This window comes from Apium graveolens, chromosome 7 (genome assembly GCF_009905375.1).
Source record: "Apium graveolens cultivar Ventura chromosome 7, ASM990537v1, whole genome shotgun sequence".
Classification (NCBI taxonomy): domain Eukaryota; kingdom Viridiplantae; phylum Streptophyta; class Magnoliopsida; order Apiales; family Apiaceae; genus Apium; species Apium graveolens.
The window spans coordinates 140,679,495-140,694,380 of NC_133653.1; the positions used below are offsets into that span (position 1 = coordinate 140,679,495).

The 14,886-nt window shown below is 36.5% G+C and overlaps 1 protein-coding gene across 1 annotated transcript; it reads left to right on the plus strand.

Annotated features, from left to right (window-relative positions):
• The first annotated feature begins 8,834 nt into the window (after window positions 1-8,834).
• LOC141674071 (uncharacterized) lies at window positions 8,835-9,535 on the plus strand. Its single transcript, XM_074480796.1, has 3 exons — window positions 8,835-8,955; window positions 9,163-9,238; window positions 9,289-9,535. The coding sequence occupies exons 1-3, from the start codon at window positions 8,835-8,837 to the stop codon at window positions 9,533-9,535; spliced, it is 444 nt and encodes a 147-aa protein (XP_074336897.1).
• Window positions 9,536-14,886: the final 5,351 nt, after the last annotated feature.

Genomic DNA, 14,886 nt, shown 5'->3' on the forward strand with positions numbered 1-14,886 from the left:
CTCCGCTCATCGTTCTTGGATTGCTATTAAAGACCTCCATCTTTCCATTAACGTAAAGCTTCTTAAGGTAAACATACTGAACTACGAATTAAATATTATTTTTCGCATGGATCCTGCGGAGGGTTTCGATTTTTTTAAGAATTAAATTTTCATTTTCGTTGCGTTTATGTGCTAAAAACCTTTCACATCAAAGTTCGTGATGATATCTAATTTGATATGACAATAAAATAAGTATTAATATCAAGGGTTCGGTTTTGAATAACGTTTATGATTCATTCCATAATCATTGTTCATGCTGATGTTGTTTACGATATTTCCGTAAACCCTGTTTTACGAGTTTTATTCTCGTCAAGATTTAAAGTATTGCTGAAGCATTTCGCTCAAAAATATCAAAAAGAGTTTTGAATACAGTGAGAAACAATTATCCGATTCTTGAATAAATTTTCTATTTCAACAATTATGATTTTAAAATGTTCTACGCTATTGCATATGTCGTTTTTATATCAAAATGACCATATATATGCTATAATGAACTTGCTGAGCATTTCTTTCGCTCATACTTGCCTGTTTTTAAATTTAACCTCCAGTGAGGATTAGCTTGCGCTGTTTAGCCGCGTAATTCGAGGAAGCAAAGAAGAAGCTCTTGGAAGGTGGTTGGTCCAGGGTTTGCGGGATAGTGTAAGTTTTGTTATGAAAATTTGTTTATATAATATAATATTATAATTATGTTATTTTATAATTGGGCCTAGTATACTTCTTTTCGAAGTTATACTAGCGGGTTAGTATTGAATTGGAATTTGTTGAAAAGAGTTTTAAAAGGAAGTGAAAATTAATTATGAAATTTAGAATTCTTGTTTCTAGAACTGTAACCTTAAAAGATCTTGGATTAGTTTGGGGTCATAGATGCTAAATATTTTTCGCTGGCATTTGCATTTTGATTTAACAGGTTAATTTGGATAGAGGTTTTATAGTGACGACCAAATCTTCTGACCCCGGATTTGGGGGCGTTACAGGTTGGTATCAGAGCTGAGGTTATAGTAAACTAGAAACGAGAGTGTATAGGAGTGTGTATAGCTATGTGAGGACGCTTGAACTCATATCGAGTTCATGTTGGACTATTAGATATAGTACCAACAAATAAGCTAAGATAGGCGCATTCGTTTTAGATGGTTCTGTTGAGCTAGACAAAAACTTGTGGTAGTTGCAAACTTCTATCGTGGAATCTTCTGAGGCTACTACAATTCGACGACGATGAAGATTATCAATATCCTTAGAATATGAGAAATTTTCTAGAATTGGATTGCGAGTCAACAAAAGAGTTTAAATTGAACATAAGTATTAAGACTTTGGCAATACCTTCTCTTTCTATTACTCTTTTTGACCTCTCTCAAAAAAGGTATATGTTAGAGGATATATTCCCTAACACTCGTTTAGTCATTTTATGCCAGAATTTTTTTCTCTGGATTTCATTTCCTCTAGAAATATCTGCTTTGAAATCTTTTCAGTTTTATTCATTCGAGTTTGAATTCCTTTAATACTCTTTTATTCTGATTGAGATGAACAACCCTAACTGTAGGGGACATAAGGTATACCTGTCTGTGTGATAGGAGTTGGATGGAACGACATCACTTGTGTGTGTTGTGACTACAAGAAGGTTAACAACCTTTAGTAGTGTCTTAATTTGGAAACACAATACCAAGTTCATTTGACCATATTGATCTCTCAGTTATTCTCCTATTTCAACAATACTTTTTCACAAATTCAGATTTTGGTCCCATTATGACATGAAATTCTCTTTTCTTTGGAATTCATGATTATATTATCTCAAATAATCGAAGGTATACCTTTTAAGTTGGGCTGAGCTATCTTGGACAAGGAAAAGTAGAGCTATGTGATGGGATTACCAATAGCAACAGTGGATTGCAATGTGATTAAAATATCAGTGGCGTATAACGAAGTCAGTCTGTTTCTTTATTTCTCTCTTTATTTATCTTTATCTCTCTTTCTTTTTCTTTCTCTCTATCTTCCTCTCTATACTTCTTTCTCGCAAGCAGTAAAAGTGATTCTATTGAGAAATTGGTCAAAGGATGTGGATGGAGAAATGGTGCAGAGTAAAACTTTCGTGATAACTGTTCAGTGTTATTGGAAATTTTGAGAAAAGTTATGTATGCAAGATTGGAAAGTTGGTAAGAAGACCATTAGTGCTTTCTTTTGCTGATTCCGAGGACGGAATCCTTATAAGGGGGTAGATTGTAATATCCCATATTTTCAGATATTATAATTATTATTATTTGAATTTGTTTATGTGATTTTATGTGAATTTTAGTGAACTATATGATAATTGGAATTGATGTTTGGATGTTTATATATGATATTCTTTGAGTATTCTAATCTTTTATGTGCAGAATAGAATATAGATAATTGTGATATTCTTCTGGTAATTTTTGGACTATTATATGAATTTATAATATTTTGTGGATTTATTAATTATTTTCTGATTATTTATAAAACTATTTTATAAAGCCGAGAATCGTCCAACTTCAGCCGTTCTTACGTTTTTACAACCCGAAACTCTTCTGAAAACTCCTTCCTAACCTAATCTGGATATTCTGAACATTTTCCATGTTTTAACTTTTTCTATCCAGATTACGGTTTGACCTGTGCGCGTCCCGGCACAAAAATTTTGATACAATAATCATTTCTGTAAATCAATAAAACCCGTATTCTCGAGAGACGGAATATTTTTACATTATTTTCTCATAGGGTGTTTTATAAGAAGCCCGGTTTTGATAATTATCCAAATCTGATACAAAATTGTATCGTTTTATAGTTACTTAACGGATAAGCAACCTATTTTCGGATCCAATACGATCCAACGAGTATTAATATTCGATAAGTATAAATAGCTTTTTATTTATTAATAATTATTATTAAAAAATCATATTTTGTGTTATTTTTCAGAAAATCAAAAAAATCCTCTAATATTTGTTCTTGAGCTTGTGAATATCAAACACTGATTTTGGAATGATCTGAGAAGCAAAACCTATCATGTTTGTAGTCATATCGAAGCCCTGAATCTATTCTACCTGATTATATCATCAGAATCATCCGAGGATTGGTAATTTTTAATATTCAATTTTAGGATTCTTGACCCGAATTGGGGGGTTTTGTTCGAATGATTTTTGATTCGATTTGATGTTACAGTTAGCTTTATCTTCTAATTTCCTGTTGATTTATGTTAGTTAATTGAGTGTTCTATTACAGGAAGTGGTTAGCCGAGTTCGATGATTTTCTTAAATTTTGAATTGTTGTTATAAGATGTTCTTGGATTGTTAGTTGACATGATTAACTGGGTTACATTCGTATGAATTCTGTCTTTAATTTCGTATATAGATTGTTATGGTTGGGTTAAGTTTGCTCGGAATCGAGCTTTACCGGATTCTTCCGCCGGCTTCGATCGAATTAGCCGGAACCGACGATTTAATCGACCTTGACTGATGTTGATAGGTTTGTTATGATTTTGGAAGGTTGGTCATGAGGTCTGGACTGAGAATCGCTGAAAATGGAAGTGTTTTGGTCTCGATTGAGACCTGGCCGGAACTAGCTCTGGTTGTCGGAGATACCGCCGGATTCTGGGTTACCAGTTTCGGGTGGGTGTTCTTGAAAGATCCGACCGGGACTTTTATGACCCGTCACTTGACCCGGTTTTAATCCTAAAAACCCCCCAAATCCATTCTCAATTCTGTTTATCCAATTTCTGTTTTTAAAATTAAAATCAAAATTCATTTTCATTTTCTAAAAATCATTTTTTTTAATTTTAAAAATTATTTAGTTAGTATTTTTAAATTCTAAAAATCATTTAGTTAATTATTTTAAATTCTAAAAATTATTTTCTTTTATTATTTTCAAAAAAATGTAATTTGATTTAATTATTTATAATTTGTTTTAGTTAATTATTCATGGATTTAATTAATTGATTAAATAATTAATCAATTAATTTTATTTATAAATAGTTAAATAAAATATAATTATTTATAATCAATTCAAATAATTCCTAAAATTACTTTTGAGCTTTTAAAATTTATATTTAGGTATTTAAAAATCAATTAATATTATTATTAATTAATTTATTCTGATTTATTCTTATTTTATTCGTAATAAATAAACTGTTCGTCCGTTTGATACGAAACGAACGCCTCTAGCCTCAGAAAAATATTCCGCTTTCATTAAAAATACTTTCGAGACCCAAATTCTTTTGTTTTGAAAGGTCGCTTATTTTATGAATCATTCTGAGTCAATTTTTGATCGATAAATCATATTTTGGACTCGATTTCAATTTTAAGCGTACCGAGTTGAACCTTTTGACGAACCGAGTCATATGTGATATGAATTATGTAATACGTGAGTTACGTGCTTATGTTATATGTGAATTACGTGTGTACGTGGGTCAATATTCTTGTATTGACTGTGGTAATTATGTGTGGGATATCATATGGGTATACGTAGGATTTTAACGCGCAGTTCGTCGAGTAATTATCATTTAGATGATTAATATGTTATTTTCTAATTATAGATACGAGCCTTTTAAGACGATGAGGACCAAATGGAATGGATAAAGACTAGAGTTGAATAGTATGAAATATTGCGTTACAACACTACATCACCAGTAAATCAGAGATTGAGCGAAATAAAAAACGGTGATGTCATCAGATGTCAGAATGAGGGATTATGTTTTTGCGAGTGTGATTAACTGCTAAAAACCCAAAGGCAGGTATCCCTATCATCACTCATTGTTCAAGTGATATTTATTTTAAATCCTATTATGCAAGTATTATTTTCCCTATTCTCAGTTTAGAATAGATAAATGTTTTACATATCGCTAAGTTAAATATTTATCATGCAAGTACTCTCTGATATTCTATGTTCAGAATAGTTAAATGTTTTTACTTATCAAATTATTGGATTTTTAAATGATTTGGATTTTGAGAGAAATGATTTGGTTGTGAGTACTCCTGCCCAAGTGAATGACGGAATAAAATTATTTCGGGTGTCGAGTATTACGACCCCTTTCAATAAAGAATTTTAAGATTGGATGGTTACTAATTGCGTAAGAGGCCGAGGCGGCGGTCTAGCGGAGAGCCATGTATTATACAGGATACAATAGCTCATTAAGCCAATATGTACCATGGGTGACCCGTTTGTTTAGTTGGATATGCTTTGGCATACCGGTGTTGCTCCGCGGCTGATCACCGTCGGCAACACACCGTCGTTCGAGGACTCCAATCTAAATTATTATAATGCTTTTGATAATCTTATAAGGAATGGTTTATCAAGTATTTTAGTCTCGGATAAAAGATGAAATACAGTTTTGATTCAATTTCTTTTATTATGGATACTTAGTTTGTTGTTAAATATCAAAGGTGGTATTAGTATAAATGATTGGTGTTGACTTCAGTATGGGATGTTGTGAGCATCAAAGTTCGTAGTGATATCTAATTTGATATGACAACAAAATGAGTATTAATATCAAGGGTTCGGTTTTGAATAACGTTTATGATTCATTCCATAATCATTGTTCATGTTGATGTTGTTTATGATATTTTCGTAAACCCTGTTTTACGAGTTTTATTCTCGTCAAGATTCAAAGTATTGCTGAAGCATTTCGCTCGAAAATATTAAAAAGAGTTTTGAATACAGTGAGAAACAATTATCCGATTCTTGAATAAATTTTTTGTTTCAATAAATATGATTTTAAAATATTCTGCGCTATTGTAGATGTCGGTTTTATATCAAAATGACCATATATATGCTATAATGAACTTGCTGACCATTTCTTCCGCTCATACTTGCCTGCTTTTAAATTTAACCTTCAGTGAGGATTAGCTTGTGTTGTTTAGCCGCGTAATTCGAGGAAGCAAAGAAGAAGCTCTTGGAAGGTGGTTGGTCCAGGTTTTGCGGGCTAGTGTAAGTTCTGTTATGAAAAGTTGTTTATATAATATTATATTATAATTGTGTTATTTTATAGTTGGGCCTAGTATACTTCTTTTCGAAGTTATACTAGCGGGTTAGTATTGAATTGGAATTTGTTGAAAAGAGTTTTAAAAGGAGGTGAAAATTATTTATGGAATTTGGAATTCTTGTTTCTAGAACTGTAACCTTAAAAGATCTTGGATTAGTTTGGGGTCATAGATGCTAAATATTTTTCGCTGGCATTTGCATTTTGATTTAACAGGTTAATTTGGATTGAGGTTTTATAGTGACGACCAAATCTTCTGACCCCGGATTTGGGGGCATTACATAATCCTCGTATGTCTATTTCTACCCCGATGGGGAATTCTGTTGTTATTTCGGATGTGTATCGAGAGTGTCTGATAGCTTTTGGAGATAGAAATTGTAAGGTTAACTTGCTTCTGATGGAGATGCATGACTTTGAGCTTATTTTGGGCATGGTTTGGTTGAGTGAACATCATGCCACAATTGATTGTCAAGGAAAAAGGGTGATCTTTGGGGATGACATTAAACCAGAATTTGAATACTAGGGGTCTCAGCCGAAAGGGGAGGTTAAATTAATTTCTGCTCTAAAGGCGAACAAACTTTTATCTAAGGGTTGGGATGGCTACCTTGCTTTCGTGAAGGATACATCGAAGGATGAACCTCGCATCGTAGATTATCCAGTTGTGAGGTAGTATGAAGATGTGTTCCCTGATGAGCTATGTGTTCCCTGATGAGCTACTAGATTTTCCACCACATAGAGAGGTGGAGTTTACTATTGAACTTGTTCCATGTGCTAAGCCTATTTCTAAGGCGCCTTACCGGATGACACCACTTAAGTTGCAAGAATTGAAGGAGCAGTTGCAAGAGTTGTTGGATAGGGGATTTATCAGGCCAAGTGTGTCTCTGTGGGGCGCTCCTGTGCTATTTGTGAAGAAGAAGGATGGTTCCATGAGATTGTGTATTGACTATAGGGAGTTGAATAAGGTGACTGCTAGAAATAGGTATCCTCTGCCACACATTGATGACTTGTTTGATCAGTTACAAGGGAAGAAGTACTTCTCGAAGATAGATTTGAGATCATTTTACCATCAGTTACGAGTTAGGGAGGAAGATATTTCGAAGACCGCATTTCGCTCTCATTATGGTCATTATTAGTTTATCGTGATGTCCTTTGTGTTGATGAATGCACCAGCGGTATTTATGGATTTGATGAATCGGGTCTTTCATGATTATTTGGATAAATTTGTGGTGGTCTTCATCGATGATATCTAGATATAATCTTGGAGCAGAGAGGAACAAGAGGAGCATGAACGTACTGTACTTGAATTTTGAGGGAGAGGAAGTTGTTTGCGAGATTTTTAAGTATGAATTCTGGTTGGAGGAAGTGGCATTCTTGGGGCATATTGTGTCTGGTAGGGGCATTGAGTTGGATCTTGCGAAAGTCGAGGCTATTACCAATTGGTCCAGACCTAGCAATGTGACGGAGGTGAGGAGTTTCTTGGGTTTGGCAGCTTACTACAGGCACTTTGTGGAAGGTTTCTCTTCCATAGCTTTTTTATTGACTCAGCTAATGAGGAAGGGAATTAAGTTCGACTGGAGTGATGATCGTGAGAAGACCTTTCAAGAGTTGAAAAAGAGGTTGGTGTCAGTCCAATACTTGTGTTGCCATCAGGGAGTGGAGGTTTTCGGGTTTATAGTGATGCTTCTAAGAGAGGATTAGGGTGTGTTCTTATGCAGCATGGGAAAGTGATTTCTTACGCTTCTAGAAAGCTTAAACCCTATGAGGTGAACTATCCTGCCCATGACTTGGAGTTAGCAGCAGTGGTCTTTGCTTTGAAGATCTAGAGACACTATCTTTATAGAGAGACTGGTGACATCTTTACTGATCACAAGTGTCTCAAATACATCTTTACTCAGAAAGAGCTTAATATGAGGCATCGAATGTGGCTTGACTTCTTAAGGATTATGAGGCAAATATTCAGTACCATCCAGGAAAGGCGAATATAGTGGTAGACGCTCTTAGTAGGAAGAACTTAGGGAGTGTTGCATCTCTCATTACTCAGTCGCACCTTATTTCAGATTTGGAGCGATTGGGTGTTGAGTTGTATGTTACAGGGTCAGGAGGTAGCATTGCAAGTGTGAAAGAGGAACCAAATCTTGTTTCAAGGGTTAAGGAAGCTCAGAAGAATGATACAGGTTTGGAAGCTATTAGATCTGAGGTGGCATATGGCAAGCAAAAACATTTTCATGTGGATGAAGAGGGCGTGATATGGTTGGGTAGTAAATTGTGTGTTCCTGCAGACCCGATGATTCGTGAGGAAATTTTGAAGAAGGCTCATAGTTCTTCATTTTTAATTCATCTAGGTTCCACTAAGATCTATGGAAATTTGAAGAAGAACTTTTGATGGAGTGGAATGAGGGGAGATATAGCAGAATTTGTGGGGAAATGTCTTACATGTCAACAAGTGAAGATAGACCATCAGAGGCCTAGTGAATTGTTGCAGCAGCTATATATTCCAGTTTGGAAGTGGGAAAACATTACTATGGATTTTGTGACTTATTTTCCGAGGACTTTCAAGAAAAATGATGTCATATGGGTGATGGTTGATAGACTTACTAAGTCCGCTCACTTCTTGCCTATTAGAGAGACTACTCATGTTCATGAGTTGGCAGAGATTTTTCAGCGAGATATTGTTAGAATTCATGGTGTGCCGGTGTCTATAGTTTCTGACAGGGATATGAGATTTATATCGTGTTTCTGGAAGGGGTTCCAGCAAGCTTGGGGTACGAGACTTAATTTTAGTACAGCTTATCATCCGGAGACCGATGGATAGTCAGAAATGACGGTCCAGACGTTGAAGGATATGTTGAGGGCATGTGCTTTGGAGTGGACATGTGATTGGGATAAATATTTGAATCTGGTAGAGTTTGCGTATAAAAACAGTTGGCACACGAGTATTGGTATGCCACCATTTGAGGCTTTGTATAGTAGGAGGTGTAGGGCACCATCTTGTTGGGATGAGGTTGGTGAGAGAGTCATTGAAGGGCCAGAGTTGGTTAGAATTACTAATGAGAAGGTGGAGAAAGTTAAAGAAAGTTTGAAGGAAGCTCGATCGCGTTAAAAGAGTTATACGGATCAACATCGAAAGTTTGGTGGATTTGAGTCAGGTGATCATGTGTTCTTAAAGGTGTCACCTTATAAGGGTGTGAAGCGTTTTGGTATGAAAGGGAAGCTTAGTCCGAGGTATGTTGGACCTTTTGATGTTATGGAAAAAGTGGGGAAGTGTCTTATAGAATTGCGTTGCCGCCACAACTCTCTCATCTGCATAATGTGTTTCATGTGTCCCTTTTGAGAGGCTATAAATTTCACCCATTGCACGTAGTTCAAAATCCATTATATAAGATTAGAGAATATCTTTCTTGTGAGAAAGAAGTTGAGGCTATCTTAGCTCGAGAGGAGCGAGTTTTGAGGAAGAACATCATTCCGTTTCTGAAAGTTTTGTGGAAAAATCATTATGAGAAAGAGGCGACTTGGGATTAGAAGAATCTATTCATGAGAAATATCCGCATTTATTCGATTCAGGTACGGATATTTAGTTTCGTTTGATTCCGGTAACAAAATCCTTTTTAAGGGGGTAAATATGTAATATCCTTGAATTTTATTTATTTAAATAATAATAGTAATCATATATAATATTCGTCAATTTTATTTATTTAAAAAAATTATAATAATAATCATAATTGATTTAAAAGAAAACTAAATTACTAATTTAAAAAGAATTAGGTAACTTGTGCCTATACATTAAGTTAACCCCTAATATTAAAAGTGAAGATTGTTGCCACCTGGTGAGAGAGAGGCGAGGGAGACCCACAAGATAGATTGTCATATTAATTCAGTAAACCAAAAAGGAACTTTTCTTTGTTTCAAATTGTTTCTTGGTGTACAACCTAACTTAATATGTATTATAATAATAATAATAATAATAATAATAATAATAATAATAATAATAATAATAATAATAATAAAAAAGACGCGGTGAAAAACTTAAATACAACTCCATATTTAAACCTGTTTTGGTAGAGAGAAAGTGTATAATATCCAACTGGCGATTACAATAACGGCAACAGGGTTTTTACATAAATACCGGATGGCTTTACCTCAAATTTGATTTCAAATTTGCCATACTCCATATCCATGGTGTTGTATATATCATAAGAAGGACCATCAATATGTAATTAGCTTAACTCCACTGTCCAAGATGCTAGTCTCCCTGACATATCTGGTTTGTATAGAACTCTTCTTAGAGGTTGATTTGTCATGACCACAATTAGGCGACCTTGAAAATACTGTCTTAGTTTCCTGCTTGCGATTATTAGGGCATAGGTGAGTTTTTCAATATTTGAATAACACACCTCTGCTTTCTTTAAGATGTGGCTTGCGTAGTAGACAGGTCGTTGGTCTGTATCGACTTCTTTGATGAGAACCACTTCCACAGTGAGATCTGATGTTGATAAGTATAGCTTTAGTGGTTCACAGGGCCAGGTTTGGTCATAATTGGCGGAGACGTGAGGAAGTGTTTTATTTCTTGTACACTCATTTCGCAGTCTTCTGTCCATTTAAAAGAACTCTTTGATGCGTGTTTAATGGCCTCATACATAGGTAAGCATCTTTTCGATGCGCGGGGTATGAAGCTTCTAAGAACCGCAATGGACCCTGCAAGGGCCTGGAGCTCTTTGAGGCATCTTGGTGCGGTCATATTTTGTATTGCAGATATCTGATTAGGGTCCGCTTCGATGCCTCTTTGAGTTAGTAGAAACCCTAAGAATCGTCATCCACTTAGTCCAAATAAATATTTTGCTGGATTCAGCCTCATGCTATGAACTCTTACTCTTTCAAATATTTCCCTTAAGTCTTGAACGTGTTCCGACAATGTTGGCGACATTTTTACAATGTCGTCTACATAGACTTGAACATTTCTTCCAATTTGAGGTTTGAACACCGTGTTTGTTGTTCTTTGAAAGGTTGCCCCCGTGTTTAAGATTTTGAATGGCATGACTTTGTAAGAAAAGACCCCTTTGTGAGTTTAAAAATTGTGTCATCTTGATCTACCTCAGCTAATTTTATTTGATTGTAGCCTGAAAAGGCATCCGGGAATGATAACAATTCATTTCCCAATATGGAATCAATGAGTTGATCGATTTTTGGAAGAGGGTAGAAGTCTTTGGGGCAAGCTTTATTGAGACTAGAATAATCAATGCACATGTGCCACTTGCCATTGCTCTTTTTGACTGGGACTGTATTTTCTATCCACTTGGGGAACTGTACTGGCTTGATAAAGTCAGCTTCAAGGAGTCTTGATACTTCACTTTCAATTGCTTCATATTTCTCTTTTGAAAAGATTCTTCTTTTCTGCTTCACAGGCTTGGCGTCGGGTATGATATTTAGGCGATGTAGGGCAATTTCCGTTGGGATACCCGATATATCTTTTGGAACCCAGGCATATATGTCCTTGAACTCTTCGAGGAGGAACAACAGATTTTGGCGAAGTTCTTGTGGGATTCTTGTTCCAATTTTGACTATTTTTTTGGGCTCATTTGGTGTGAGAGGTACTTCCTCTATTACTTCTACCGGCTCGTAGCTCATGAATCGCGGAGGGTCAATGATGTCCCTTGGGTCCACTTCGACCACCTGATTGACTGAGTTGCCTGTAGTAGATGCTTTCTTTGTAATGGTTGATCAGATATAGCACTGACGTGATGTTTTCTGGTCTCCACTCATTTCTCCCACACCAAATTTTGTGATGAACTTCATCTTGAGATGGGGGACAGAAATGATTGTTTTCAAGGGGCCTAAGCTGGTCGTTCCTATGATGGCATTATAGCTAGACACGGCATTTATAACGTGAAATTTGACTATCCACCATATTTGGCAAGGAAGAGAACCAAATAGTACAGGCAAATCAATTACCCCAACTACCTTGACTTTGTTACCTGTGAAGCCATAGAGAGGGAGATCTCGTGTGTCCTCTAACTTCCTATCTCCGATTTCCATTCTTTTGAAAGCACTGTGATAAAGGATATAAATTGAACTTCCGTTGTCGACCAAGATTTTCTGTACTGTATTTCTTCTGATTTTTGTAGTGATTACCAGTGCATCTTAGTGATCCTCGATTACTCTGTCTCCATAGTCGCAGTCAGAAAATGGATTGACTGGAGTTGGGTTTCTTTTTGGTTTCTTAAAGTCAATCCTGCAGACTTCTCGAGCGTACGATTTCCTTGCTCTGTTTGAGCATCCACCAGCGGAATGTCCACCTAAGATGAAGTCAATGACCCTATCTTGGTCAAATTATTGTTGGTGCATGGAATCATCTTTCACAGCAAAGTGGGAAAGCTCTCCGTTCTGGACCTTATCCTCAATTAGATTCTTCAGTTGGTAGCACATTTCTGTGGTATGACCCGTGTCTTCATGATATTCACAGAATTTGTTACTTGGAGGTCTGTTTGGATTCATTGGTCTCGGAGGTATATAACCTGGAATGGCTTTGAGAATAGCTAGTATCTGCGTCTTGTCAATGCTTAGTTTGGTGAATTCGCGGTCATCTCGGGGATGTGGAGGCCATACTCGTGGCTTGGCCGGAGATGTCCGAGAGGTCACTGACCTATCCGAACTCTGGGATGGTTTTTCATCCGACTTTTCCGTGGCTGGTGACCTCTGAGAAGTGCCTTTTTCTCATCGATTTGTTCTCTCACTTCGACGATGGTCCCACTGTGAAGATCTTTCGGAAGACCTAGCTAGTTGATCTTTTCCTGGGGGACCTTGAAGTTTGGATGCTTCCTACTACTTCTTGGAGAGTTAGCCTATGTTTGAACAAGTCGATCGCAGCCTGGAGTGTGGTGGTACTTTTCTCAAAGAATTCTTCCAGAAGTAGATTGTGTCGGCCTCTTTCTACACCTGCTGTTAAATAAGTAAGAGCCAAGTTCTCTACCAGATCTGGAATTTGAATGGTCTGTGCTCGGAAGCGAGTTATGTTCTCTCTAAGACTCTCATTTGATCTTTGGCGGATGTTAACAAGAGATGCTGTCATTTTCTTTTCCTTTTTATTAGTGGAGAACCTAGATTTGAATTTGTTTTTTAATGTAGACCAGGACTCTATGGACCGTGATGGTAGATTGTTATACCACATGAGCGCTGGTCACTTTAGACATGTGGAGAAATATTGGCACTTGGCTATGTCAAGATGGTCGTGGAATGCCATACGCCCATCAAACAGGTGAATGAAGTCGGCGGGGTCCGCGGACCCGTTGAACTGATCAATTGGCGGCACCTTGAGATCTCTATTTATCCTCGCCTTTTCAATTCTCTTGGATAACGGACTTTCCGAGGATGTCTCCATTCCCGAGTGAGTTCTTATGAAATTCTTTACCATCAGCACGTCATCTTCAGTCAAGTTTGCTACTACTGGATCTTTACGCTCCTGGAGATTGTCATATTCATCGTACTCATCATCCTCGTATCTACATTTTCGTCGTCGTGATAAGAGCGAGCTCGAGAAGTCTTCACTCCCCATAGACGTTCTCCACGGGGATTCGTAGTTCTCTGTTTGATATCCTGAGGACGTGTGTCCCTCGGAGACTTCATCCAGCTCTTTTTGTAAGCGAGCAATCTCTCGCTTCTGTCTCAGTTTCTATATTAAAGTTCGTCGCTCTGTATCTAGACGGCGTATATCGTCGTCTATTCATGCCATACCTGTATCTATAGCTTGTTTTTCAGGGGTCTTGCACTGACGTTTCATTTTTTCGAGATGCAACATTGCATCGCTTGTGAGTACGTTCTTTCCCTGTGGAGTAAGGACTCTAGTCCTTTTATTCTTATTTTGTCCTTTGTTTTGATGCGGACCAGAGCTTTGCAGCTCATCTTTACCTTGCGCAACTTCCATTTCTGGAAATAAGTTCTTGAGAGTTAATGGAGCTTTGTTCTTTTTCATTTGCTTTACACTAGTAACATCTTTTATATTGGGGTTTGTAGATCTATTTGCGACGAACCCCGGATCTTCCATTTGAGATCTGATTTTACTTATGTTTCATTAGCAAAAATGATCTGTTGTTTTTGAATATGTGATTTATGATGTGTGTTGTGTACTGTTTGTTTTTTTTACAGGGGAAATTCCCCATGTTGGAATATTATTATTAGGATTCTTATTATGTCTTAGTACAAATCTATTTATAATCCCTCTAGGTGGGCTTCTCTAGTCTATGGGCCTAGGCCCAACACCCTTCACGTTTGATTTTAATCAATTCAACACTGACTGTTATCATATATAGAAGATAATATACTACTCTGTTTTTGGTTGGTAAAACTATCATATTCCACCTTTATTTATAGTCATAACGGATGATTAGTAAATGAAGAGACTAGTTGAAACATGCATGAGTAACGAATTAGATGATTAGTTATGCACATTGGACCTCATTTCCTTTCATAATTATTTTATGTATATGATTAAATAATGAGGTAAAAGATAGTTTTATTCTTTTTTTTTATTTTTTTGGGGCTATTATTGAGACACAGTTCAGCCTTCATAGATTCTGTAGAGCATGTGTTGAGGGAAGTTCTTTCTCCCCAAAGTTAGGGTCTCCTTAAACATTACGAAAAATCGAATGTCAGAACCAACAATGTTGTTCTGATTGGTCGAGTTGCGAATGTAATGGAATACAAAACTAGCTTACAAAATTGCAAACTAGGTAGAGCGTCTTATTTATAAGGGAATTCGTCTATTATATCCCAAATTAATAAGGTACTTTTTGTTAAGGAACCAGTTACTCTAAAACTGGTCCCTCATAAATTGTGAGAAATATAGGGGGTGACAGGGATCGAACCTGAGTCCTCTGCCA